General features: G+C 37.4%; 1 protein-coding gene across 4 annotated transcripts in view; it reads right to left on the bottom strand.

The window, feature by feature from the left end:
- Window positions 1-27,493, bottom strand: part of grik2 (glutamate receptor, ionotropic, kainate 2) — a 146,726-nt gene that overhangs the window by 45,231 nt on the left and 74,002 nt on the right. For all 4 annotated transcript variants that reach the window (XM_088409750.1, XM_088409749.1, XM_088409752.1 and 1 more), the window contains 6 exons: window positions 26,832-26,885; window positions 25,745-25,918; window positions 8,494-8,637; window positions 6,228-6,335; window positions 4,467-4,580; window positions 153-359 (listed from right to left, as the gene is read on the bottom strand). In XM_088409750.1, the coding sequence (XP_088265876.1) occupies window positions 153-359; window positions 4,467-4,580; window positions 6,228-6,335; window positions 8,494-8,637; window positions 25,745-25,918; window positions 26,832-26,885 (801 nt within the window). The remainder of the gene's footprint in view (window positions 1-152; window positions 360-4,466; window positions 4,581-6,227; window positions 6,336-8,493; window positions 8,638-25,744; window positions 25,919-26,831; window positions 26,886-27,493) is intronic.

Genomic DNA, 27,493 nt, shown 5'->3' with positions numbered 1-27,493 from the left:
AGATGATTAAAACAAGTTTGTTTATTCACATTGATTTCCAATATACATTTTTTAGATTCTCCATCTTTCAATAAATCTTCCAATCTGAAAATTCTTCTGCTGGAATGGAAATTTCCTATTTTGACGCAAAGATGTTAATGGAATTGACATACATGGTCCATTAATTCTTTCACCATGCCATTCCACTGGCCCGTGTTTTCTTCTTGGGCACCATACTTCCCATCTTCTACTAAGCGGATTTCATAGGTAAAGCCCAAGATGTTGGCGAGCTCTCTCAGGAGGTCGATGCAGTAGCCCTCAAAACGGTCATTCCCATACAGAGGCTTATCAGATTTCTTGAACATCACATACGGCTCCTCCTGTGAAATTTGGTAGAAAGGAAAAATGTGTTTATTACTTGGCATCTCAAATCAGCTCATAGAAAATGAAGTGTGCGTATTGTCAAAAGCAGACATTGGTTCAGTATATAAAACATGTGTAAGTCTTTATGTGTGTGCTCAGAAATGGTCTCCATGTTGTCATGTCAGATGATGTTGAGACTGCAGAATGGCCATAATAACAGATACTGTAACACATCATCATCAGTACATCCTTATTAATGGCATTTTTTTTTTTCTGTTTATGTTGGTATTAATTTGTACCAGTTAACGTCGATTGGTTGATGGAAATGATTTGTATGAATGTTTTCAAAAGAGTAACATATTGTGTGTGAATAGCAAATTATTTCATTATTGATTTTGATTATTTTAAAGTATGGTTTAAAACAATTACTACTGCTACTATCAATTAAAAACTGAACAATATCTCACTGGGATATAGGATATATAGGATTGTGTGTGTGTTTGAACTAAAACGGTAACTAAAACTATACTTTGGTGAAAAATTATGCTTGAGGAGTTTTAGCAAATGCCTAATGAAACATAGAAGTTTCAGGAGTTGCTTGAAGCTGTAGTACTGAACGCTCTGTCATCAAACATCCAGTTTGGTATTTGGGATCGAAGTTGGGCCAGCAGCAGATTCAATCAAAAATAATCCAATTCTGGGTCAAAAAAAGACCAAACCAGTATTTAAGTAAATTTGACTCAACTTTATGATTCGTCTTACACAAACAAACATTTTTGAGGTTATCTTATACAAAATTACTTATTTTGGGAGATATTTTGTGGAGAAAAAAAAACTGAATGTTGTCAAACTGACCTAAACACTGTGTCTGTCCTTTTTGTGAACATAATTGGGATGTTTTTAAAGTAAACGTTTTTTTTTTCCTCCAACAGTGTAGGGTGGAAATGGTCTTGGTTTATAGGATAGTGGTCCATGATAGTGAGTGATAGGTGGGGTCAAGCAATTATATTTCAGGTGGAACAATGCTGATTTGCGGAGGTGGGCACTTTGTCAGCACTGACAGACTGTCCATCCGTCACTGACGGACACCCGTTTTGCAGACGAATGACGGGAATACTAAAAGAAACCATCGGATTATGAAAAAAATAATTGCAATTTTCATCTGTCGTAATCCTTGGGGTAGACATTACGTCAGATGTGTGTCAGACCTTTGTCAGCCTGCCACACCCCTTTTAGCTTACTTAAATATGATTCCACTGACTTGCAAAATTATCTGCTATATTGCTGCATAGTTATAGTACAACTGCCATTAGTCTGCAGTCAATGTGACAATAGTCATTTTACAGCACCACCAAGCAGGGGAGAAACATGTTCAGTTGAGTGAATAAACGGGGCTGGTTCGTTTCACGACTTGTCATTCACAACTATATCACAGCTGACTTTAAGATTTATCTGTAGTTGCTCCCTTTTTTTAGTCCTGGGTTCAAAAACCAACGCTCATACTGTACACAATCTTGCCGACCCAAAGATGAAAGTAATGGTAGTAATTAAGTGCTGATATTTTTTGTGTTATCTTGCTTTTTAAATATGTTTTTGTCTGCTGATAAGAATATTGTGGGATGTATTTCCACTGCAGGTGGTCATTCTTCCAAGCAATCAATGGGTTTGCATTCTCTCTCTGATTAGCTCTTGGCTTGGAAACGCAAGATAGAAGGTTTTAATTCCCCAATTAAAGTTTTTTTTTTTTTCTTTTTTTTAATTGAACCTCAGCATTACTTTGGTTTACTTGTAGTGTATGTGACAAAAGAAATTTAGACAAATTTAGACAAATGTTAATGAAACCATCTTCTATTGTTGCAAGGTAGGCAATTATGAATGAGAACGGACCAAAAAAACAATGACCGAAATGGAGTGGGGCTCTGACAAATGACGGACGAGCAAAACCATGTAAGTTGCCCACCTCTGCTGATTTGGTAATAAAAGTGATTAGCAGAATGAAGCACAGTCAAACTCAAATGGAAAATGACCTCACCAACCAACAGCTATTCGGCCAAAAACCATGACAACATGCTCATACGCACAGCTAACATTCCAGCTCCTGACATCAGTTACACCCTGAGGTCAAACCCTTTCAAGGCATGCACTCACACTTCAGTTGCTATATTTATGACTTTCGGCTTGTACCAATGAACAGCAATTACACTTTATGAAAGTGAATAAAAACACTTCAATTCCTTTAAATCGGGAACATGTATTTGATATGCAGGTAAACTGAGTTTAAAATCAACTCATACATCAAGCTGCCCCTATATTGTGTGCTTATGTAGCTCACAACAGTATCCAACAACACCCTGAGACTGCTTATGTGTAAACGGAAGCTGCGTGGCATGTGTTTGGCAAAGACATCACACACCATGCAACCTCCATTACATAAGGTTTAACACATTACAGTAGTGATTTCTAAAGTACATAAAATGACGGGCCAACATCTTAACAGTAATTACATCATGTTTTATAGTACATAATTCCCGTGAACATAAGGAGAAGCTGCGTGAAAGTATGCATCAATCAAACATAACAAACCCAATTATTGTGAGCCCTCCCTGCTTTTTTTCGCTGTTCACTACTCATCAAACACCTCCCCATGATTTGATCCTGATATGGCAATTACTTCCACAAAGTTGTTAATAATGGCAATCCAATGACTTCACAGCATGCTCAGGAATGAGGAAGGCCCACGATAAATAATGGCAACCCACAATTGACTTGATTTTTGTTATTAATATACTTGCCTCACAAATGAAAAGAAGCTAATAAATTGCATAAAAATTATACATGAGATTCTCACTCCTTGAAAACTGTAGTCTATACAGTGAAAATGTCTGGACAAAAAAGAATCGTTGACAGACTTCTTTTTAATGGTCTCAAAGTAAAGATCACAGATTGATTGTGAGGCTATATTTAAAAAAAAGGATTGCAAATTTGAGGATGTTTCACTGACAGAAGACTGAAGAAAGTGTATGAGTTCTCAGTTTGGTTTATTCAGTTTGTGCCAAATACCAAACATTACTTTAGATAAAGAAAGACTTAATGTTTCTTCTTGGCAACCTGAAGAGAGACAATGCAATATGGCTGCTTAATTAAATCAAGGAAAGCAGAGCCATAACCACGCATTCAATTTTCACTGTCTGAACTTCAAACTTAAGAACCAACCAAACTGAATTTTATTGAATTGAAGCAGTCAACTGACAATTCCAGAGTGCCATGCATCATCTTCTGGATTGGACAGCAGCGTCCCCAAAAAGGGCTCTCAAAGTAAAAGGCAGCTTAAGTAAAGCAGCGGGAGACTTTTCAAGTGGAAAAACTATAAATGAATGACGTCTTGGGTGAAGTTTGCCAAGGCTGAGGGCTTTTAAGTTTTGATTTGCCAATAATGATATTTTATATTCTCCTAGATTTCATTTGCACATTACGCACGTTGTCAGACTCGAATGGCGGCAAGTCTTAACTTTTTTGTCTTTATGACCAGATTACTATGCTGAGGGAATTTAAAAATGCACAAAGCACATCTTGGTTAAAAAGTGGGCTTTTTTTTTTTTTAATAGGAATGTTCTTCCTTTCACAAAAAAAGTGATGCTATTATTTCTGTTTTATGAAATATAAGATATATGAAGTATGAGTTACTGTAAAAACAGCAAAATAAGACATAAATGTTCATAAATATATCTAGGCTATAAATGTTGTTGACCAGCACTTTAGATCAATAAATGGGGTGCCCTACTTGCAGGGAGGACTGGTGGTCATCGTGAATGTAAGGATGCAACACCAGAGATTTCTAAACATTTTAAAACAAATGTTCAAAGCACAGGAAAAAAAAGAGGGTGGAAGAAAATATGAAAATGACAGAAACAGAAGGAGAGGTCAGCCTAATGTTCCATTTGGCTTGTCCAATTACATGTCACAAGAGCACGCCACATGCATGATTGCTCTGACAGTAATGATAATCATACATCATATTGACAACGTTCCATTTCATACTTGTGTTATCTAACAAATGAAAAGCAATTAAAAAGTTTGTGATCTGATCATGATATGTATTTGCTAAAAAGCAAAAGATTCAATACCAGTATTGTTGAGATGACGAGGGAACGGTTGGATAAGGAATCTGATACATTAGTTGTCTTCCCTCTCTGGTTGTCTGTCATGTTAAGGCCACTCGGAGGGTCCCAGGTGCCAATCTAAAAATACAGAAAACCATTCATTCATTGTCTCTGTTGGCTTGTGTCAAACATAAAAAAAAAATAATAAATAAATAAAAAAAAAGATTGATTGTAAAATCAACACATCTTGATCGGTAAACTGACTTAGTATACTCATAATATGGGCATATTGTATCCTAAACATGCAAGAAAGTACACACACACACACACACACAAAAAACCACACACAAAAAGTAGAAGACTATTGTATGTCTTGCTCCAATCATATCTGATGTGTGCGCATCTCGTGTTGCAGACGAGACTCCGACTTGTCTGACAAAATGTGTTTGTCACGTGATGCAATGCGGTCATTGTTGGCTACACGAAGAAGCTTTAAGAAACAAAAGAGCCCGTTGTGTTTAACCTCTGGTTTCCTGATGCAAATAAAGCATCTTTATATTAACACAAGGATGGGATCTTGCACAAATTATGCAAGGAAATCTGGTTTTGAATACAATCAAAAATAAATGAATCACACTGTCAAACAATAGTACTCAATTTCATTCCGAGAAACTTTCAGTATAGTACGTAAAAAAAACGTGTTGAAGCCTTAGGACACAGTTGACAGTCCGTCACACCATCTTATAGTGTCCCGCAGGGAGCAACATTAAAGATTATATTTGAGCTAAATTGGTCTTATGGTCTTTTTGGTGGTCGCTCAAGGAAAACGCAGAGGACGATAAATATAAAATGAGAAAAAAGAATGGTGTGGCTCCTAACCATTTTTTAAGCCCTTTTATATCCTTCCTCCGGAGTGGAAAATCCTCCCATTACTAAACCTATGCGCTTTTCAAGCAACATGCCCATAGCATCAAGACGAAGGACCACAAACACTTCAACCCACATCTGCAAAAATCCCCTCAGGGCTCTTCGCATTTGATTGACTCGAGATAGGCTTTGTAATTGCAAATCAACTCTTTAATTCAGGCTTCATGAGGCTGGAGGGCTTCTGAAGGGGTTTTTATTAATGGATTAAATTATTCATAGAGGTGCATGCTCACACAGGCCGAAGGTCGAGCACTGCTGCAGTGTGGATGCTGAAGTCGAGTTTTTTTTGTTTGTTTGTGTGGTTTCATTTTGGTTTATGACTATCATCAAATATGTTAACGCTAAAAAATTTGGTTTCTGCTTGTTGATAATCTGGATCTAATAGAATTGAATTATCAACTCAAATGAGTAATTATTAAAAATTCTGACCCATAACTCAACCTTGTCCTCTTAGCATGCAAAATAACTACCAGTGATCTGCACATATAGAGTATGCTAAGCCATTTTCAATTTGCTTATGGGAACTTTAAAATAGAAAATAAAACAAAACGGAAAAAGAAATCTCAAATTGAAAGTTAACAAGACTTGTTCAGTGTGTTTTTTGAGGACTTTGATGCATATAAACCGCATATCTCCTGGTAATTCCTTGATATCCGCAGCTTATTTATTTTCATTGACAGTTGATAGTGGTCATTGAAGAGTCGTGGTCACATTCCGTATTGTGAAATCATTTATTTAGTGACGAGTGTGAGATATTTTTTCGATGCAGATTTCACTGTCTTACCACTATCCATCAACACAAAGCTCTGATTTACTTGTCTAATTTATCCATGTACACACAAAAAAGAGGCACATAACCTTCTCTAGGCCCTCCTCCTTCAGGCTGATAACATCAAGGTCGAAGTCTGTCCTTAAACCATTAGTCCGGTTGAAAGTTATTCTCCCAGTCAGGCCATCCCAGTGGGCCTAAAGATGAAAGAATACAACAAAGAAAAACGGTGATTTTATGATGACATCGAGCTCTAATGTGTTGGTGATATATTCTGTCTGTGGGAAAGCAGAGCGATGGATGCCAATTATGTCATCCTCACATCTTTTAAAGCCGAGACTGGATATATCATAGAATATCGTGAAAGGGCTTATTCATAGATACATCAAACCAGGAAGGAGAACGTTGGAGACTGCAAGGAATATCATAACGTCTAGACTAACTAAAGAGTTAAGCATGCAAACAATGTGTAGCTCTGCTGTCACTACGATTTGTTTGACTTGGGTCATATACATTTCTTTATATGGCAGATTATGAGCTTGCTTCAAAGGATAAAAGGCAGGTTTTGGGATAATTCAGTTGACAAGTTTTGGTTCTTGTCGCATTGTGTAACTACAGATTAAAATGTCTATGAGAGCAATGCAATGAAACACTCTTTAACTCCTTCAATGCCAGGGACATAATTTCATGTTTTTTGAGAGTCCGGACACTCAATCCAAGACACTTAATTATCGATTTAATACTTAAGTATCTGGAAATCAATGTCCTTGATGTACTTTACTCCTTCAATGCCTGGGGTGTATTTTCAAATGTTTTTAAGAGTCCAGACATTCAAAACCAGATACTTAAGTATTAAATCGACACTTAAGTAGATTAAAGGAATACATTTCCAGGCACTTAAGTATTAAATCAATACTTAGTATCTGGGGTATCTGGGGTTGAATGGCCGGACTCTTAAAAAATGTGAAACTACGCACCTGACATTGAATGAGTTAAGTATTGCTTGTTAAGTATATAGGATTGAATGTCCGGACTCTTAAGAAATGTGAAAATACGTCCCTGGCATTGAATGAGTTAATAACCAGTGTAGTGGTTGTTTAGTCATGGTAATCCCACAACAATGATTATTTCTTGTTGCCTGATAATACACAGTCTAACAAAATTAGCTGTTCACAGGCGATTTCGGATGCAAGCTAAAATCCTTCATGCCTCTTCTCTAGTGGTCTTTATAGGTAGAAAAGCCAAATGGTTCTTTTTCTGGGCACTCTACTAATGACCTTTTGTCTTGTTTTAACCAGTTGTTAATAACCAATTCTTAGGCCAACATTACTAAAGTGAATCTGTTTTTATGTGCTTCACCTGGATAGATAAAGGTTAAAATCACTCAAGAGTGAACGTACTTCAGGACACTTTAACTGCCTGTCAGTTAAGATGAACACATGTTCACTTTTGGCAGCAGTCAGGTATGTGTGAGATGAACATAACTGCAACATCTTAACAGAATTGCACCCACTAGTCACTCTTCTTGTCATATTGCTCTCGGCTCACCACCTTTCTGCACACTGAAAAGAGCAAAGCATCAAATGTTCCCCTTCCAAATAAATGGGCCTGATGCACATGGTGATCTATAGTGCTTGTTCTTCTCAATTCTTTTGTGAACAGTTATAAAAAAACAACAATCATCATCATCACCATATCATGTGTTTTAAAATTAAATACTGTAATGCTAAAAATCTGATATATTATTTGCATATAGTACATGCAAATGCATTATGGACACTGAATAGTTTATTCAAGATATAGCAGGTAGTAAAGTTTATTAAATTTCTTTTGCCTTCGTATAGAAAAAAGGGCAAAATATAAAGTTAAAAAGTAGCAAATTACGATATTCTTTATACATTTTTGTGTCAGATGAAATAAATGGCCAATTTGGAATTATTTTGTGGTGATCCTTTGCACTTAATAAGTATCCTTAAATCTAGAGCTGAAAAAAGGACACATGATAAGTTTAAGATGTTTTTTTTTAAAACGAGGGGAAACAGAAGATTTGTAATTTGCGTACGTATTGCCTACCGCACAAAATTCAAAAGCGTATCTCCATTGACAACTAACAATAGTCAGTTACCACAGTTTTCTTTTGTTTTCTGATTTCTGCTTGAGACAACAATATCAAGAAAGTTTTCTACCTCTATACCACTGGGCACCACCTATTGAAAATGAGATAAATCAACAGTGATACCATTCATTCATAGTTTGTTATATGACATTATGCCTCCATCTCATTTGAATTCAGTCTCCACCTGCTTTCCTAAAAGCATGTACGAGAGAACAGGAAGCAGATAAAGAAACATCTACCTCTTTGATGAGGGCCATGAAGCGGTTCCCAAAGCGCCAAGGCTTATGTCGGTTACACTGTAATGAGCTGACAGTGATCTGCTGAGACTGCTGCACAGCCACGGCCACCACGTGCACAGCATCGTACATTAGAGCAGCATCCGTCTGCAAGAAAAGATAGGGGAGGAAAAGGATCGTCATTAGCATGAAATATACGTGGCCTGACAGCTGACAGTCAAAAAAAAAAAAGAAAAGAAATAATGAACATTGTCAATAGCAAACACTGAATTCAGAAACAAAAAGATTTGTCACTGGATGAATTCTCTTCATTCCACTAACAGATATACTTTTTTTTTTCTTTTCAAATTCAGTTCCTAAAACAGAACAAAATAAATCATTTTGATGGTGAGCTTTAAGAATGAAAAATAAGGTAGAGCTGGCTCATGCTGCAAAAAGGAGGACTCCTTTAATTTTAAATCACAGGATCAAGAGTGGCAAGTCACTTATTTTAATATCGTGATATCATACAGCACTAATGCCATGAATGAATACGCTCCTTATTACAACAAGCAGCTTAATGTATTCAGCGGTGTCAAAAAGAGTGTAGAGTCCTGCTGGAGGACTTCTGGCAGTAGGTGCCTCAATGCTTGTCCCCAATGTGAGCATCACACAAACCCGTCAGGCAGTCTCAGTAATGATTTAGCAACACCGACACTTCACTTTATAAACATCTCATTAAAACCAATTATGTCACTCCTGCATTAAAATGAAAGTAAATGCTTTAAAAGCCGTGTTTCCCTTGTGTCAGCTGAGAAAAGCATTACGATCCCTTTATGTTTATATTGAATGCATTAGTTATGCATTTCAAGAAGATAAAATCTATCTAGAAGCTTGTTCTTGGCTAAAAAAAGGATTCTGCTGTCTTTTGGGAAGCTTTTTTACATGACACAGTGTGAGCAAATTGGTTTATTGTGACGACAAACAATGAGTTAATTGACCTCCACCCACATTTTTATTTAGATTTAAAATAAAATATACTGGAAGGTTGCTCATCATACAAGCTACCTACAGTATCTATAAACAGAATCAACATTGTTGAAAACAATGTTTCACTTTTGCATTTGGTGGAGATCAAAACTTAAAAATGTATTTTGACTACGATGAAAGCAGTTCGATATCCCTCACCAGAAAATTCTCAGCTTTCGGAATAATCCAAGTGTTCCCCTTCTTCTGTGATTTAAAAAAATGCAAATGCTTCTTATGCTTCCTGTTGTGAGAATCTCAAATCAAACTTCTGACCAATAAGCAACATGCACAATTATTACAAACACTACACAAGCTATCAGGAACCACAAACCAGCAGTTCAGATACTTACTTTGGCATTATTACTATTATTTATTTATTTTTTTTCATCAAAAATGCAATCATTGTATCCAAGTCATGTGTGTTAAAAGGATAAAATGTGTTAAAATGGGTATTTTATGGCTGATTCTGAAGTAGGTGAAAGGTGCAGACAAGCTCTGCTGGTCCTGTAGAAAACAGCCGTCACGCTGCTCTGGCTCTTTTGATCAGAACATAAACACCTTGAGAGATGAGACTGCGCTTAGGAAAAAAAAAAGTCAATGAAAGTGAGTATGGGAGGACGGTGTGCGCGAGTCTAGGTTTATCACTTGAACCACTCCACAAAGCAGCCCAGTGACTTCCCTCCCTCACTGCCTCGGCAACTGCTGCTTGGAGAGATTAAAAGCTGAGCCTGTTTTGTAGTCTTTCGGGATCTTACTGAGGTCTTACTCATGACGAGGTCAGTCACTGCCATCAGCTATTCTTGCTATTCTCAGCAGTGCACTCAGTTCACAAGTTACAGAACTGATATGTGCATGAATTATGTGTCCAGCAAAATCTCTGATGTTAGGAAAGGAGGAGCGCAAACAGACTCAGCAGCAGCATAAATACAAGAGAGGCAATGTTTTACACATTAGTTATAAGACTGGTATTACTACTCGTATTACATTTTAAATTGTTATTATATGTTTTACTACGAGGGAAAAGGCTGTGTATTCGTAGACGTCGCAACTACGCTCGTGAAATGGTGTGATCTGACTTTCATGCTAATATCCGTCTTGATGCAGGTCCATACACAGATATGGACGATGTATGTTGAGGACGGTCTCCAAGTGCACATTCCACAAACCGGTGATTTCCCTAGGCAATGATATGCCCATGGAGGTAGGCTTATAGTTTCTTAGGGTTGCGCCTCAACCTACCACAGAACATGAGCAAATCAGTCAGTATCTGGTGTGATTTATATTTTCCTCTCCCAGCACAAAATGTCTCTTTCACATAGTGTTGATCTGTTTTTTGACTATGGTAAACTCCTCTCCAATAACTGTGCAAAGTTGCTAAAAATTGAAAGATTGAAACACCCTATTCTAGTTTGAATCCCTCTGTTAACACGATTGTCCCAAGTGTCCCTTCTGGTTCAGTGCCCCCAAGGGGCATAATGTATCAATTTAACATGAAAAACAGAATAACACCAAAGTCCATCAAGGAACCTGGGGTTTTGACTACTTAATACAAAAAACAAGAATGTGTTTGTATTCTGATAGGCTGTAAACATTAATCTGGAATAAAATGTTTTTCAAAAAAATAATCAGGAAAGACCATTGTCTACAAAGCAGCCCATGTTATACAAAATAGAACAACAAAGGAAGCACAACTACCAATCCCCTCGCTTGTCTGTGCTATAATCCTTACTGCAAATTCTTGACGATATATAATATGGATGCACATAACCATTTCTCTCTGGTTCTTAAAGCTTTTCACTCGTGAAGGTATTGTCATGATGCCATAACATGTTACCGGCCACAGAGGCAACATTTACCTTGGCACAGCTAACCTCAAATGCATCTCTTAGCTTTGATATTATATTATGTACTGCTTAGATGGGGCCCTCGATTTGTGCAAAAAGATAGATCATGAAATGCTTACAAATGAGTACAGAGGCGAGAGCAGAGGTCTCTACATGATATCATCAACCCCCAAGGCCATACCACAACAAATTGAGGTTACTTATCAAGTATTTACAGTTACAGACACTCCAGCGCTTAAGCCTCTTTACCACTGAGGGAGGCAAGTTAAAATTTTCTTATGACAGGAGCAGTACCGTTGAATGCCTGTCGACTGTGGCTAATGTTGCAACCTTGGACGGACCGTTCGAGATTAAAAGAAAAAAAAAAATGTCCTACCTTCAATGATAATAGCCAACATTCGTCCCAAGTGGACTTTCCCATGCAAAATAAATAAATACATAAAAATAAATAAACAAAAGACCGAATGTCAACATCATCCTCATTATCATGGTTTTCTTAACTGACGGAAACAAAAACAAAAATGTTGTTTCATTTTTGGTCAGTATTGTTAGATTGGCTCTTGTGGAAGCCAAGTGTGAAAGTAAGGGCACACATAATCACTGGGTTAGGCAGTTGACCTCCCAGTAGGTGGACGGCCCTGAGCAGAATAAAAGTAGGAACCATTTTTTGAGAGATCAGACCTTCTTCTGCATCGAGCAGAATGAGGATCCGCAGTTGTGTACTCTATCTTTCTGGCATACAGTGAACGGTTCACTTGGGATCATGCAGTCTTTTGGTAATTACGATTAGCAGAGCTTGCAATAAATATAAAAGAAGTGGGCAAAGGTTTCTGCAGAACTTTACAATATATTGCAACCCACCACCCTCATGATGTGAAAGTTGTTATTTAGGAATGAGCAAATGATGTGTAGTTAATTTGTTCAGGTTATCATGTCTGTGCATTGAGTTCCAGGTATTAGTTGTAGCTGTTGCAGCTTGTGTATGAACAGGGTTGTTAATGTTATTTGTTCATTAGAGTCATTAAAAGTGAACTGTTGCTTCTGTCTACCCTTGACCGTTTGTGGGAATATTAGATGACGGTCTATCTGGCAACGGTAAGGTGAAAATAAATAGATAACATTATTGACTTGTTTTGGCTTGTTGACATGTTGTTCTGCACGACAGTCCTTGTTTTCAGTAGACACATTGACCATAAATTCATTTGTAAGTGTTAAATTATTCCACACTTTTCTCAGTCTTTCTTCGCAATTCTCACGTATTGCTATGTGAGTTCGAGTAAGATTAGGTCACATACTGTAAAAAAATCATCACAGCAAAACAGTTTAAAACATCATAACATCTGCAATAAAATGTTATCTGTCCTATTTAAAAATCTGCGATACAGTAAGAATGCAAAATCCGAAGCATATGGTGAAGGAAGACTGCAAAAACTGCTGGCTTGCTGGTGCCAAAACTCCATTTGTTACATTATTACAGAAAAAAAAAGTCACATGTGAGGAGTTTCAGGTTTGAGGTTTGCTTTCAAGGACTACATTGACAAGCAGAGGGATAACCACAATGAAAACCAGAGCATTTCCTTGGGATGATAAAGCAGACGAGGCTGACAGAAGATGGAATCTAAGTGTTGTATAAAAAAACTAGCATTTTTCTAAAGCCACTGCGTCCAAATGCCACCCAGATTCTAACCAGTGCGCATTTCAGCCTGGTAAAAATAATATGTATTCTTAAACGCTATTGAATTCCATCTGGTTGATAGTTATTTGTGTTGAAGTTGTGTGAAACATCACAGAAAATGTGTCAAATTTAGCAAGAAGACTACTTGTGCGCTTATAATTTCAAACACTTTCATAGACAGAACAACCTACCCAGTTTGGCATCCTAGGTGAAAATTTATATAGCACTCTCATCCATTGCCAATTTACCTACAAAAGAAATCAAATACGAGCAAACATCCACACGCAGGGAACATTAGTCACCTGTAAATCACAGGGCATACGTGTAAATAGACAATCATTCACACCTAAGACACTTACGTGCGCTCCATTCATCGACTATCATGTTTTTGGAATGTGGGAAGGAACGGGATTACTCAAGAGATAAGCCATGCAGGCATGGGGTGAACATTTGCCCTGTGCAGCTCTGCAGTGTGAGGAAGACGTGCTAACTCGAAGGCCGTTGTGCCCTTGATCAGAGGTCCCCAACTACAGCTCAACAGTGTCAAAGAGAAACAAGCTGTGGGCTCCCATTCGTTTGGTGCACTTTATATTTAACCCCCGCAACAGTTCGTGGTAATAAATAGATGTTTCCTTTCACATAGTTTAGAGGTGTTATTCCTTTTTTAAAAAAAATGATTAAAGGGGATTGCCCCATGAGTTTTCCCTATCCTTCAATCAAATGAGAGCTCATCAACCCAACACACAAATGTAGCTGTAGTTTAGAATCTGAATCATGTGTGCAAATCTATCAAATCCATCAAAAACTGTGTATACCACCTGCACAAAAACTTCTTTATATTTCTTCTGAATTCTACTCACAGATGGATGTAATAAAACCCACCCTCGGTTCCGATTATCCACAGGAACACCTAGCATGGCGTGACACACTGGACCCCATTCCCAAACACGGTACCCTAGACTTGCCTGGCGCAAAAATTAAGATGCCTATTAAAATACAATGCAATAACTATAACTGCTGATGTATTTGTTCGCAATTTATTGTGAAACAGGCTTTCACTTGTTTACTGCATTTTTTGGACCACAAGGCTCACCCTATTATAAGGCGCATTTACAATGGACAGATCTATTTTTGGAAGTTCCCGAGGTTATAAGGCACAGTGGATAATAAGCCACATTACTGCAAATTAAGGGAAACAAACCAGTACTATTATCAAACAAAACTTAATTTAACTTCAAGTCTAGTTTTAGCCCTGTTAAGATAGTATATTAGCTGTCTAATCATTTATAGTCAGTTGCAGGGCACCACATTTTTTGTACCGTGAGGTCAAAGTAAATAGGAAGGAATTTAAATTAAAGATGATGGACTAAAAAGCTGACATCGATCCATACATTGCACATGATTCTAAGGTGCACTGTTGAGTTTTGGGAAAATGAAAAGATTTTAAACGTGCACTGTAGTCACAAATGTTTTTATTTCTTTTCTACTTACAAGATAGTAAGGTCCCTTTGACGCTGTCTCCTCACCCTCACCCGACCTTCTCTGCACCTACTGATGACGGAGCTCCCGGAGCAATTGGGGAATGAGTAACTTACGCAAGGACACTGACATGGTCACAATGGCCAACAATCATCTCCAAGTAAGCAAACAACCTTTCTACAACCTGAGTCATGCCACCTTACAATGACTGTATGATGTGTTGGAGAATATTCACATAACAGTAACATAATACTCATTACAGTATGCCATAAAAACAGGTTTGGATCATTTCTTAATTAATGTTTTGGTAGTAAAAGATTTGTTATTTGGAAAAATAGTAATTTATTGTTTTGAAAAGGACAATGAATAGTGTTCCTACCACACTATAAGAAGTATTATGGAGACATCTACAAAGTTTAATCCCCCAAAAGTCAACGTAAACGAACATTTAAGTCCATTAGGAACGTGAACGTGTTTTTGAAGATTTTTTTTAAATTTTTGCATCAACTTTGCATGCACTGCATAAAATGAGCTGAAATATTACCTAAAACGCTGCTAGCAATAATTCCACACATCTATTGGTACAAACACATAATATTCACGTCTTAAAATAAAACGCAAGGTGAAAAGACAGCAACACGACCATGAAAGTGACAAGAGTGACAGCGAGAGAGCGAAGAAAGAGCATGTCACTTATTCCCTCCATTAGCTTCATCAGTGCGGGAGGATGAGGCAGATTAAGACCGCAGCGGGTTGGATGATAATGTGATTTGGCAGGGTTATCTGTTATTTCAGGCCCAACCATTTTGGCGCCTCTATTTGGGCTAGGTTATAATGTGATGTGATGCCCGGAGCCCTCAGGGGCCACACTGCTGTTGCGACCAGCCTCTCTGATTAAAATTTGCTTTCACCAGCCAGACTCAGTGTGGAAACCCTCCCACTCCCATCTCATTATCATCCACCAAAGTGCAGTTTTCACTTCTCATCCCACATGATATTTCAGCGTCGGTGCTCTAGAGTTTAAGGCCAGACACTTCACTCGAACACTTCATGATAAAAATGTGGGGAAATTATTATGCCTGGCTTTAAACGTGCTGGCTTGGAAATTTGACAGGGTAAATTGCTTTTTCCTGATAATGTATTAATTTCACTCTCTGTGGTGAATTAAATCTGCATGTTTTAAATATGTCAATGTGTGTGTGTGTGTGGTCTAGTCATTCTTGTGGTGTCATGTTGAAAAAAAAAAAACAAATCTGAATGAAGTTCACAAGTTCGTATAGAGTTCACTTCATGAATGGAATGAGCAAAAGAATACTTAAATGGATCCTGAGCGTGAAAGAAATCTCGATGCCCGTTGGGTCAGATAATATTAAAACTGTTCAAAATATCAAATTGGTCGAGTGAAAAAGAAATTAGAAATTAAACTATATATCCAACAAGCTACGGGAAAGGACAAACACTCTTATCATTAACATTATTGCATGGTACTATCTAAAGTGCAATATGCTCAGACAAACTAGCCTGTTGTTATATTTTTTCCCCACCCAAACACAAAACGTTTACTAAAACAAATATTTTTAAACCGTCTAACAAATTTGATCGTTAATACATATTCTTGAATAAAACTACAGTAGTTGAACTGCATGATTCCCTTATTTACTGTGCTAGATTACACATGAAAAAAATGTATGCAAGTACATAGAGTAAAATTAAAAACAATCTTTAATTCAAAGCAACACCTTTGAAAATCATATGATCCATCAGTCTCACAACATTTGGCAGTCAAATGGAAAAAAAAAAAGAAACTATTGTATAACGTTGATCTTGTCATGTCTTATTTGGCCCATGTCCCACCCTGGCACAACATCTCACCAAAAGAGGTGACATTTGAACTATTTGTTCAGAGACAAAGACAACAAATGTACAATCTTTCAAGGCTGTGATAAGAAAGGAACAGACTGTTAGATTGGAGCACAGATGACAGCCTTGAGGGCTTTTGTTTATTTGCATTAAAGACTGCTGCTAGGATTATGGCATTTCTCTCCTTGGAACCAACTGTTTTTCCCTAGGAACGATTTTTCTCACTTAGTTCTAGTGAACATGTACGTCATAGATTTTTAAAAAGTAAATACATAAGATAAATGTTAATATACTTTGGGTTGTTTAAAGAATTTATAAAGGTGGTCAAAATAAGAATGTGGAACCTGACATCAAAGGAAACAAGCACTTTCACCATCTTTTTTGCAACCTTGTGTGACAGCAATGTGCCTCAAAAGGCGAGGAAACAGACTGTGTAAAATTGAATCATTACGATGGCTGGCTTTCCTTTGTAATGACGATATGTCTCTCTCCACACCCCATCAGCGTATATGTCCCTAAAATGATGCCAGGAAATGAGACCTGAAGATGACTGCTGCTTGCCAATGACAGTAACACAGATGACAGCTTGAGAATAGCTAAAAGCCATTAACAACAAGCTTGATATGAGCATTGTACTGTGATACTTCAGAGAAATCGGGACACAATAGACAAGCGCTGATGCGATTCAAGACAAGATATATAAAAGAGAAAACAACCCAATGTAAACACCATGCCCAAGCATTGGCATTATTTGTGAATCTTTGTAAGTTCTGAAGAAATTTCAGATTGACCACTTGGACACCTTTGTGGTCAACATGCAGACACATAATCGAACAGCAATGTAAAAAAATTGACTCACTCAACCATCCGAAATTCACATTTTAACCCTTTAAATGGCAGTTTAATTATTTGAATTGTGATTTTTTAACTGACTTTAATCATTTGAATTGTAATTTTATCACCATGTTTATTCTGTATGTTTTTTGTTTTTTTTTTGTGTAAAAGAAAGGTTTTTCCAATAAAGGTACTTTGGTTTCGCCGATGACGTATTTCCATACGCGGGTTTACCAGCCGCGCTAATCGAACAGAATGTTTTGACGCCATCCTCTGTGAAATGTTAGTTTCATTTAATTAAAAAGTGGAAACCCGGTTTACAATGTCCCTGCCTTACGCTTTTTTTCACCTTACGACTTGGACCGTTACATTTTTTTGTCCCCTCTTTACGCCATTTTTTTCACCTTACGACACCTCAAACATGGTGGTCAGTGTGAGCGCGTGTCTACAAGGGGCAACACGCTCCTACGTCACTACACGCGTCACTGCTTACGTCACTACAATGCTGGTCACTGTTCCCTAAGAAAACTAACATCCCGACATATGCTGGCTTTCGTAAAAACACGACACATATATATTCTTCAACCAAAATCATTTGAACCTATTATGAGTTTATCTGTCATTATACTTTTGATCACCTAAAATAAAAATGACGTTTTCGTTATGCTATCTTATGTATCTGGCAAAATACCTAGAAGCAAAACCTGAAATGTTGAGATCTTGTCTCACGTTTTTCTTTTGAAGACAAATCCAAAAGTTGTAAGTCTAGAGCAAAAATAAACTAATTGCCATCACGATTTCAATACGTCAAGAGGAGTGTATGCATCGTAATTACTTAATCACATGCATTTCAAAGACATGCTGTGATACTGATGAGGCAGTTTGAATGAACAGTTCGAAAGTAGAAGGAACTGATAGAGCAGCTCATTTTTTGCCACTATCAGCTAGGCAGAAAACAGACAGAGCTAGACAAAGCAACAATTAGCCTTAGGGTCCCTGTGATAATAAGTAATCACAGAGATAAAATTAAATTGTAGCTTTACAAGCAGGGAGGATGTGACTTTCACCTTCTTGGTGGAGGAAATCAGACCTTTAATTGCCCTTCAACTTGTGTTTGTCAAACATTCAAAAAGCAGGCCAAAGCTATACCTCATTCAAAATTAGTGTCAGTGCCGCTGTCCTGCTATGCTATTAACCGGCCTCCTGATTTTTTTCCTGCACATACAGTATGCCTCCATTGAACAGCTGCTATTGTAGCAGGGCAATGTTTACTGGAATTGTTGAGGTCATATTCATACCATATTTTGCCTGATCTTTAAAAAAAAAAATAAAAATCTGTTGATAGAGCCTCCTGTTGAGTTCATTGTGGTCAATTACTGTATCTACCAAGTGTGGGTGTTCGATTGTTGTTATTTGGACTCCAACCAGATCCTCCTCCTGCCTTACTTCTTATCAGTCACCTGCTGGGCGTAAAACATTGTGCTGGAAGCCCTGTTTGTTAGGATATGGCGTTGTACAAATATATGTGTACGTGTGGAGGTTTGAGGGATATATACTGTATTATAAAACACAAGAAAAGTAGTGAAAATTTCAGTGCAAAGATGAACCCGGGAATCCAGAAAAACCAATGGAGTGTTAAACGGTTGTTGTTTTCAGTTATAAATTCAATGTCACCGGTAGTGCTGGGTGATCATATTGATATACCAATATATTGCCATACGATGTGCATATATGCATATTGCAATACAACATTCAGTTTCCAACATATCCGGGATCGGTTTTGAAACGCCTTATTTTTGTACTATTTAGTTTTGTTTTTTTTGTTGTTGTTTTTTTTGTAACAATTGGCTCCGGAGTGGCTTTGGTATAATGATTGTTGTCATATTATGAATCGTGTTTTACATGTAAATAACACCAAGTACTTCAAAAACACCACATTAAATGTCACGCTACATTATCTTTCGAGTGAAGCCATGTTCTAAAGCAGAAGTGACGGCAGAGGAGGAGCGCAAGCAGCAGAAAAAGAAAACTTTATGATACGAAGATAGCATTTCTGCCGCTGGAATCATTTCTCAGGCTTCAGTACAGTGTTCAAATCTTCCATAGCAAGCTCCTGTAGGTGTTCCCAAGAAGCACAATAATATCCGAGCGGCCATATTAAGTAGAATTTCATGTTGCGATTATCTCAAATGGGAATTCTGAGATTTTTGTTTCTTTTATATGCTAAGTCATTTTCATAATATGAAGAAAAAACTGTACAGAAGCAGGCATATCTCAAGGTTTCACTGTGTTACAGATCTGTTTTGTTTACAGGTGAAGAGCAAAAATGGCAGAAAAAGAAGAGTAGGAAGTGGTGCGCATTGAGCGGCACGTGTCGAAAAGCGCTACCTCTGTATTCCTACCACATCATCTGAAAGAGTATTCTCACCTGCTGAGGACAAATTAACACAGTCAAAGGCATGCTTGAAATTAAAAAATGTGGACATGCTGCTTATTTTGAAAAAGAATGTTTAATGTGTGCTAAAAGACATCAATGATGTATGGCTTCTGAAAAAGAATGAATAGAATTAGTCTTCTAACAATTTACTTCAGTTTTTTTCCAATCGTTTTTAATATACATGGGTATCTGCCAAAGATTTGTTTACAAACATTGCCCAGTATATCACAATATATATCACAATACACCTTTGTTGTATCGCAATATATCGCAATACACTTTAGACACAAAGACACAAATACCCAGCACTAGTCCTTGTAGCTCTCAGTTTGCCATTTCCAGCTGACCTCCTGGCCTTTTGATCAGTTTTTTTTCTACCCCCAACTATGCCTAACAAACTTTTCTACAATTTGTGTTTTCTCCTCTGCCATTGCTGCTTCACTTTCACCGTTTTGTAGGCCCCTTTAACTTTGCAATGTCAACCGGGTTGTACATCACATTGTCTCCTGCAGCAAAACGGTATCTCACATCAGGATGTCTCTTGATTACTTAAGATGGCCAAAGAGACCCAGAGTCTCTGTTGCAGCTTTACACTCACTCAGGGATGAACTCATTAATTTACAGGCTTCTTTAATGTCTCAACTGATGAGGAAAGTCATCAAGCAGTATAGCTTTTAAAGTGACTGAGCGGACTGATAGATGATCACGGAAAGTGATTGTAGCTCTTGTTTTTCCTTCACTGTGTTGAATTAATCTGACAACCAGTGAAGGATATCTTCAAAGCAAAGTACATGACTATAATACAGAGTAGGACAAAATAATGCATATAAACACGTTAGTAAATGGAAAACTTGTATGCATGTTTTACTTCCAAGTTGGTTCGGACGTCAAGAGAAATAGCCTTTGGCCTTAACAACGTAAACGGTGCTCAAACTGCTCAGGGCCCAGCCAACACAATCTTTATCTGCAACCGATATGTCGATCCGACAAGTGTGCTGTAGTTCATCTGTACATTCTTGTATATGAGCCCTAAACCAGGGACCCCCCGCTGAATACAAGGAAACAAAAGTGACACCCAGTGCATTATCATTGTATCTAATCTCAAAACAACATCAACTAGTTAATTCTCTAAGCAGAGTTTTACTAATTAAAAAGACTGCTGATCTGTCAAGCACAGTAATGGCCAGCCTTGAATGGACTGCAAACATGACAGCAAGCAGAGCTTTGCCGTATTGCTTTTGTAACAGAATCCACTGTCCCGTGAATTAGACACACTGTCAGTAGAACTAATAGTCTTAACACTCAAGTGAATCTGATGAGTTTTTCCCAGCAAGCAGATAATGAGCAGAGAAAATAATCCCCTATAAAACCTTCATAGCCTTGTACAACTACAAACATGAGCATTACAGGATCTGTTTTGTGTGCGTGTATATATATATATATATATATATATATATATATATATATATATATATATATATATATATATATATATATATATATATATATATATATATCACACACAAGGGGTGTATGAAAAGTTTTAAGCATCAGAACAACTAAAAGGGATAAAAGGCTTTGACAAATTTATTTTTCAAAATAGTTCTCCCCAAGGGCAGAACACTGGCCCTACTAGAGGAACTCCTTTGCTTGGGACATGCATCAACATTTCTTATACACAATGCTTAAAACCTTTTATACACCCATTGTATATGTGGAAAGTGAGAAAGGGAGAGAGACATCTGGAGAGACAGGAAATATAATAATACAATAAACAAGGCCCAGTTTTTCTTGAAGTCATCAGTGTGTGATTCCATCATCCAGTACCATCGTTATGTGAAGTGATGTAGCTCACATTAATAAATCAATAGCACGACAGTAGATAGAATACTGCTTTATGAATGAACCCATTTACAGGTACATGTCTATCTTTAGTGGAGCTTAATTGGCGGTGTGGCAGCAGTCTTGTGATAATATTGTAGGAAAGCAGTGTTATAAAGTCTATGTTAAGTCATTTTCAAAAGAGCAACCGTTGTTCAATAAGTGAATGTGCTGACTGAACGCGAGCCTGTACTGATTCCTAGCTGAACATTGAGGAACCATTCATACCACTGTTGTGTAACTACAAATGTATTTTTGTTGCAATGATTCTTCCGATCACCATTGTGATCATTAATAATAATCTGCACAAATACAATGTAAGACTAGGACAGAGAGTCGCTAGAACTGTTTGATGCCTTTGCTAGCTTTGCCCTGCCAACCTCTATACTGTACATGCGCTGCCAGCTGCTGGTGCATTTTCCCTACCAACATGTCACAGCCAAGTTGCCATTTCAAATTCTCGAGCATGTGGACAATTGCAGGAGCAGATCCAACTCTATGAGATACAACTTGACGCATACAGGGAAACAGATGGACTAAAGCTAGCTGAGAAAAGCCATCTCAGGGAGACAGCAAATGACAGTACTCAACAAGATTATTTTCATTTGCAGCATGAGTAGGATTTAGAAGAGCACTCCCTAGGTGGGCTTCTGTTCTTTGCTGTGAGCTTTGACACCTTCAGTGTCCCCTGTTGACTCACACCTAAACAATGCCAAGGGTCAGCGTCAAATAACCTTTCTATCAAGTCAGCACGAACCCTCTGACATATCCATCCTTTTAAACCAGTGCAGAACACGATTCCTCGTCGGTTCTGTCATTCATGGAGTCCTCCAGTGAAAAGGAATGACTGACAGTTTGAAAGAGGACCAGGCAGGGTAGAGAAGAAAATCCATCCATCAATTCAACAGCCATGTGGTATTGCTTAATAGCACTTCACACTAAAGTACACAGCCTTTTCAGTAACATTTAGTGTAGTCGAACAAACAAACAAAGTCAAAAAGAAACAAATGCATCTCTGTGAAAATATTGAGTTTGAAAATAACATGGCAGGTTGCATGAAATATGTAGGTTGTTGAATTTCTAATACCTATTCAAAAATAGGAGTGGAATCATTTTGCAAGGAGCAAATTCAAACATGCAGTTACCCATTGCAAATATACAATCATACAAAGATGATGTTAATCTCGGTTTGGTGGGAAGTATGGCACCAAGCGCATTCAGTTGTTAATCGAACGCAAGTAGAGTTATTGGCGCACATTCAATAACTCTAAAGTGTAAACATATTTTGGCTGCCAGCCTTCAGCTGGATTTTTTCTGTTTGGAAACATATTTTCTAATATGATTCATTTCATCCTTTCCTGGCGCTCACCATACGTCTATTTGAGTGATTCTGTGAAAATATGAATCCTGGAAAGTGTTGGAATTTTCTCATAACTCTGTTTGGATCAGACTTGAAATGATACCTGTCAAAAGGAAATAGCTTTCCTTCGGTGTCCCATTTAACTGTACCCACAGGTATAGTATTTTTATGGTAATGTGTGGATAGAAAGGACAGAGGAGCAATGCATTGGTCTGAATACCAAGTGTGATTCTGAGTGGCAAAAACGAACAAGATGACCTTGATGTCTAAAAGGTCAGTCCATATGCTTGGACATGAGAGGTTGATGCTGTGTTCCATCCAAAAAAATGAGGGAAAAAGAGGCACCTGCAGAAATTACAGTGATGCCAAGATGTTTCTTTGAAGCTACATCAATTTTCAATGTAATTGCAAATACTGTGTTTTTTGGACCAAAAGTCCACAGTCAAATCTTCAGATCCTAACAGATGCTTTTGTCACCTGTAAGGAAGATGTGCGCATACTCATGGTAGCTTGGAGTTGAAAACCGGGATCACAAGTCATTTCAATGGCGCTGGGATTTTTATTCATTTGTTATTATTTGATTTTATGTGGCACGATGTGTTGCATGGCAACCTAATCAAGATTCATGAGCACATTCTTCTAATCAAATGGCTTATATTTTAGAACGCAAAAAGAAATCTCCTTCAAAATAGCCTGTCGACAACACAATTTAATTTCACATTCAACCCCTTCACTACCGATTATTTTTTTGGGAAAAATAAAACGTATGGCATATATTACTTGATTACATGTCCAGGATACTTTGAAATTATTTAAAAAAAAAATCCCACTCACATAGGTTAGGTGACAGGCCCTGGGATTTTTTTGTCCCATCGGTATTTTATAATTATATATCCCACTGGGTTCATTTGAAACACTTTAATTGGTGGAACATTATTTATTACAGCAAATACACTTAAAGTATTGACATATATGGGGCATATTATGAATATATTTCCTTATTACTAGATGGTTAATTCTTGAGAAATTGTACAACACAACCAACATTGTTGACACAGGCATCGTGCATGGAAAATTTGCTAATCGCCACTAGAATCTGTAGATAAAGTAAGTGTGTAATGAATCACTGGGATGTCATTTTATGTTATTGCTTTGATTCCTATACCCACTGCAATTTTTTGGAAAAGCTGTGGGATGCATTGTCTCAATGTGAGTGATAGGGTTGAAAAACTAAATATCTGGATGAATGGCTGAGGAATTCTCACTTTTCATGAAGACTCAGCGATACAAGTATTAGTCACACACTTCATTGGGTCATGTCTCTTTGCGCACACATTTCCAGGTTAAGCATGGTGGGTGTTCAAGAATTCTTGATGGGAAAATCAGTCAATCGTGAAAGTGTTAAAAAAAAAAAAAACTACAGATTATGGACCTTAGCCCAATAGCTTTTCCAAAACTTACCTGAAGAGCGTAGTTGCCTTTGTTCCATTTAAAGACATTTCAACCATTTCTTTACTGTCATTTACACAATAACAACAGCTGAAGCTGTCCATACATCTTTCTTTTTTTTTTTTTAACTTTTTTAAGATTTCATTGCAAGTCAGTGGAAGACCAAAGAACCAATGCAAGCACTGCTCACTATCATGTTATGTTAACAGTTGACCGTTAATCAGACCTGTACATAACCTTGCACCCTGTCAAAAGGCATTAAGTCCTGGAAGAATGCCTTTTGTGTAATGAATCAACCCCCATTTTTGAACCCACACACCACTAATTCACTGATGGGCAGGGTCATGGAACAGTCTTCTTACACATTCATCTTCTCCCCATTCCTTTCAACAGTTGACAGACAGAACATGGGGCAGATGAAATATTAAATACATGTAGTTATGTGTCACATCTACATCACTCTACTGATACACCTGGAAGTCATTTACTTGGTAACTGCTTGGCAACCCTGGGCGCTGAGAAAGCATGGACTTCATACATGTCATATACAGTAGTTAGAACACAAAGTCCAGTTCAAGTCTTGTGAGGAAAACAACATCGATTTTGCCATGAGTGCGATAAAAGACACTTCAACTGAACAACAAAGCTCAAAACATGATTCTACATGAACATGCTATTTTAGAAAGAAGAAAAACATAGGGCTGGAATAGTTATGAATCACCCGGGCTATTACTGCTCCCACTTCCAGTGTGTCACAAGAGGAATAACAAAAAGATGCTACATCAAGTCAAGTCTATAACAGTTCTTCTGGGACTAAAAAAAAAAAAAAAAAAAAGACCTTTTAACTTTGTCTCACTTTTATCCACCCAGAGTCCTTCTTAATGTTATCTATTCAGCTTCCAGCGCTTCTATTTGTATTCGATGCCCTGTCTATCCAGGGTTGATGTTTTTGGCTGAGTTCCCAGACAAGTGTGGTATGAAAGAAGCATGAGGCACAGTTTGGTTTATTGCCGGCTGCATACTCTGATCAGACAACTTTTACATCACAGTAACAACATGTTTCCCTTTTCACATCTGGTACTCACAACATGGGCACCAGAGGGTTCCACTAAATTCACTGGACCATTGGGAAATGATGGAAGAAATGCTTTTGTAGTTTACACCTAAATATTATTTATTAATTCACTCCACCGCTCATACTCTCTAAAATCACAGGTGTGCTAAAGCTTTTCCTGGGCTAACTTTGGTTTTGGTCGGCTGATTTTGGCTACACCTGGAAATGGTCGCCGGCCAATCACAGCGTTTCACTTTGTTCTACAGCATTTGAGTCCAACGTTAGATCCATCCTATCCCAGCCGCATTCTGGCGATTGGAATGTTTACAGAAACAACCCTGTCATGTTCAGAAACATTGTTGATAAAACCTACTGTCATGAAGCCATCCAATAGACCAGAGTCAGGTTTAGGTGGAGCCTGCAGTCGTTCCATAGACCACTTCTCTATAATGGAAGCCACCTGGCTGTTCTCAGTGTTGAGAATCCTAAAGCCAGTCATGTTTACACCACTGTACCGGTATGGCTCCAGGTCAAGGGCAAATAGATCCTGAGGACAAAGAAAGCAAGAAATATCATGTGTTAAATAATGAAGCATTTATAAAAACAAGCAATGAAGGTATTGATGAAAACAATTAAAAAGTAATATCATGGACAAAAGATCTCAATCATGAATCCTCGAATCATGACCTGCTTTCACCAGGTATATGGAGATTTCCTTCTTATCATTACTTAGAGCAGCCATGGTATCCACTTTTCCCATAACCATATTATGCAGTTTATGGAGTAATAAAAAATATAGATAATATTAAATGTATAATATGGTGCTCCAAAATGTTGTTTTCCAATAAAAATGCCAGGAGTCACTTTAACTTGTGGAGTGCTGATTATCAATGATGTACCAATAAATTGACACAATCGCTCAGGCCCAGTTGACATCATACCCACCAGGGCCTACATCTTACGATGAACAGTGAGTAGAAAAATAATTGAAAGGGTATCAAGGGTATTAAGCTATATATATATATATATATATATATATATATATATATATATATATAAATTTAATTTAATTACCTACTATATATGCTACTCTAATGAGGTATACGTAAGTCATGGACAAAAAATTGGACAAAGTGGACAAAACACCCATTCAAATGACAAAAAGCAGCTATGAGTTGAATCAATGTGAGCAGTCAGCTATGATGAGCAATCAATGCATGAGGACCCAGATGAAGACAAACTATTATTTTTTAATAACAGTTAGGTAGAAAGCACTTACATCATCTTTTTTATATTTCATATATTTTATATTATAATTATATACCTATTTTCAATGATAAATATAATAGTGAAATGGAAAATAATTTCATTGCTAGAGGACAGACACATTATGTGGCATACTGTCTTGCTTTGGGTATACTCCAGTACATCGTGTCTTTATAATGTAGTGTTTTACTTACCAGTGTGGTAAATATATAGTGATAGTATTCTGTCATCATCCCCATTGCCAGAGCCTAAGATGTTGAAAGAAGGACAGAGTGAAATATCTCAAGAGATAAGCCATACAAAAATAAAGAGGCAGACACATATTTTTATTACATTGGCTGTATATCATGAATATGAGGCCGATATTCTTCTTCACTGCTGGAAGCGAAAGCAAAGCTAGAAATGAACAAGGATACAAAATGCCAGCAAATGTCAAATAACTGCAGTGGACCAGTATGTTCGAGGGAAAAGAAAAGATAGAATACTTTTGTAAGTTTCAACCATTGTTATTAGTAGGATATAATTTTGATTCAAGTTGAGTAGTATTGTTGTAATAAATTGTTGTCAATGTTGTCTTATTCTTCTCACGTTATAAAACACTGCAAGTACAGTTAGCGCAGCTCCAAAGGCCCCCCCCCCCCCCCCCCCCAACAAAAAAAGAATGTGTAGATATTGTTAAATCCATAGAGGCAGTAAAGGAATTATGTTTGTTTTATTTGCGTCATATAAAACTCTCCAACAGTCTCTCAGGTTCAGTTTATCCATGGAAAAACATGGCCATATACCCAAAAGCACAACTCAACGCGGAAAAATGTGTCTTGGAAAACACCAAATTTTAGAGTCGAAATAACGCTTC

Source organism: Hippichthys cyanospilos, chromosome 3 (genome assembly GCF_059441005.1).
Source record: "Hippichthys cyanospilos isolate Australia breed blue-spotted pipefish chromosome 3, RoL_Hcya_1.0, whole genome shotgun sequence".
NCBI lineage: Eukaryota > Metazoa > Chordata > Actinopteri > Syngnathiformes > Syngnathidae > Hippichthys > Hippichthys cyanospilos.
This window is presented reverse-complemented; position numbering and strand designations above follow the sequence as displayed.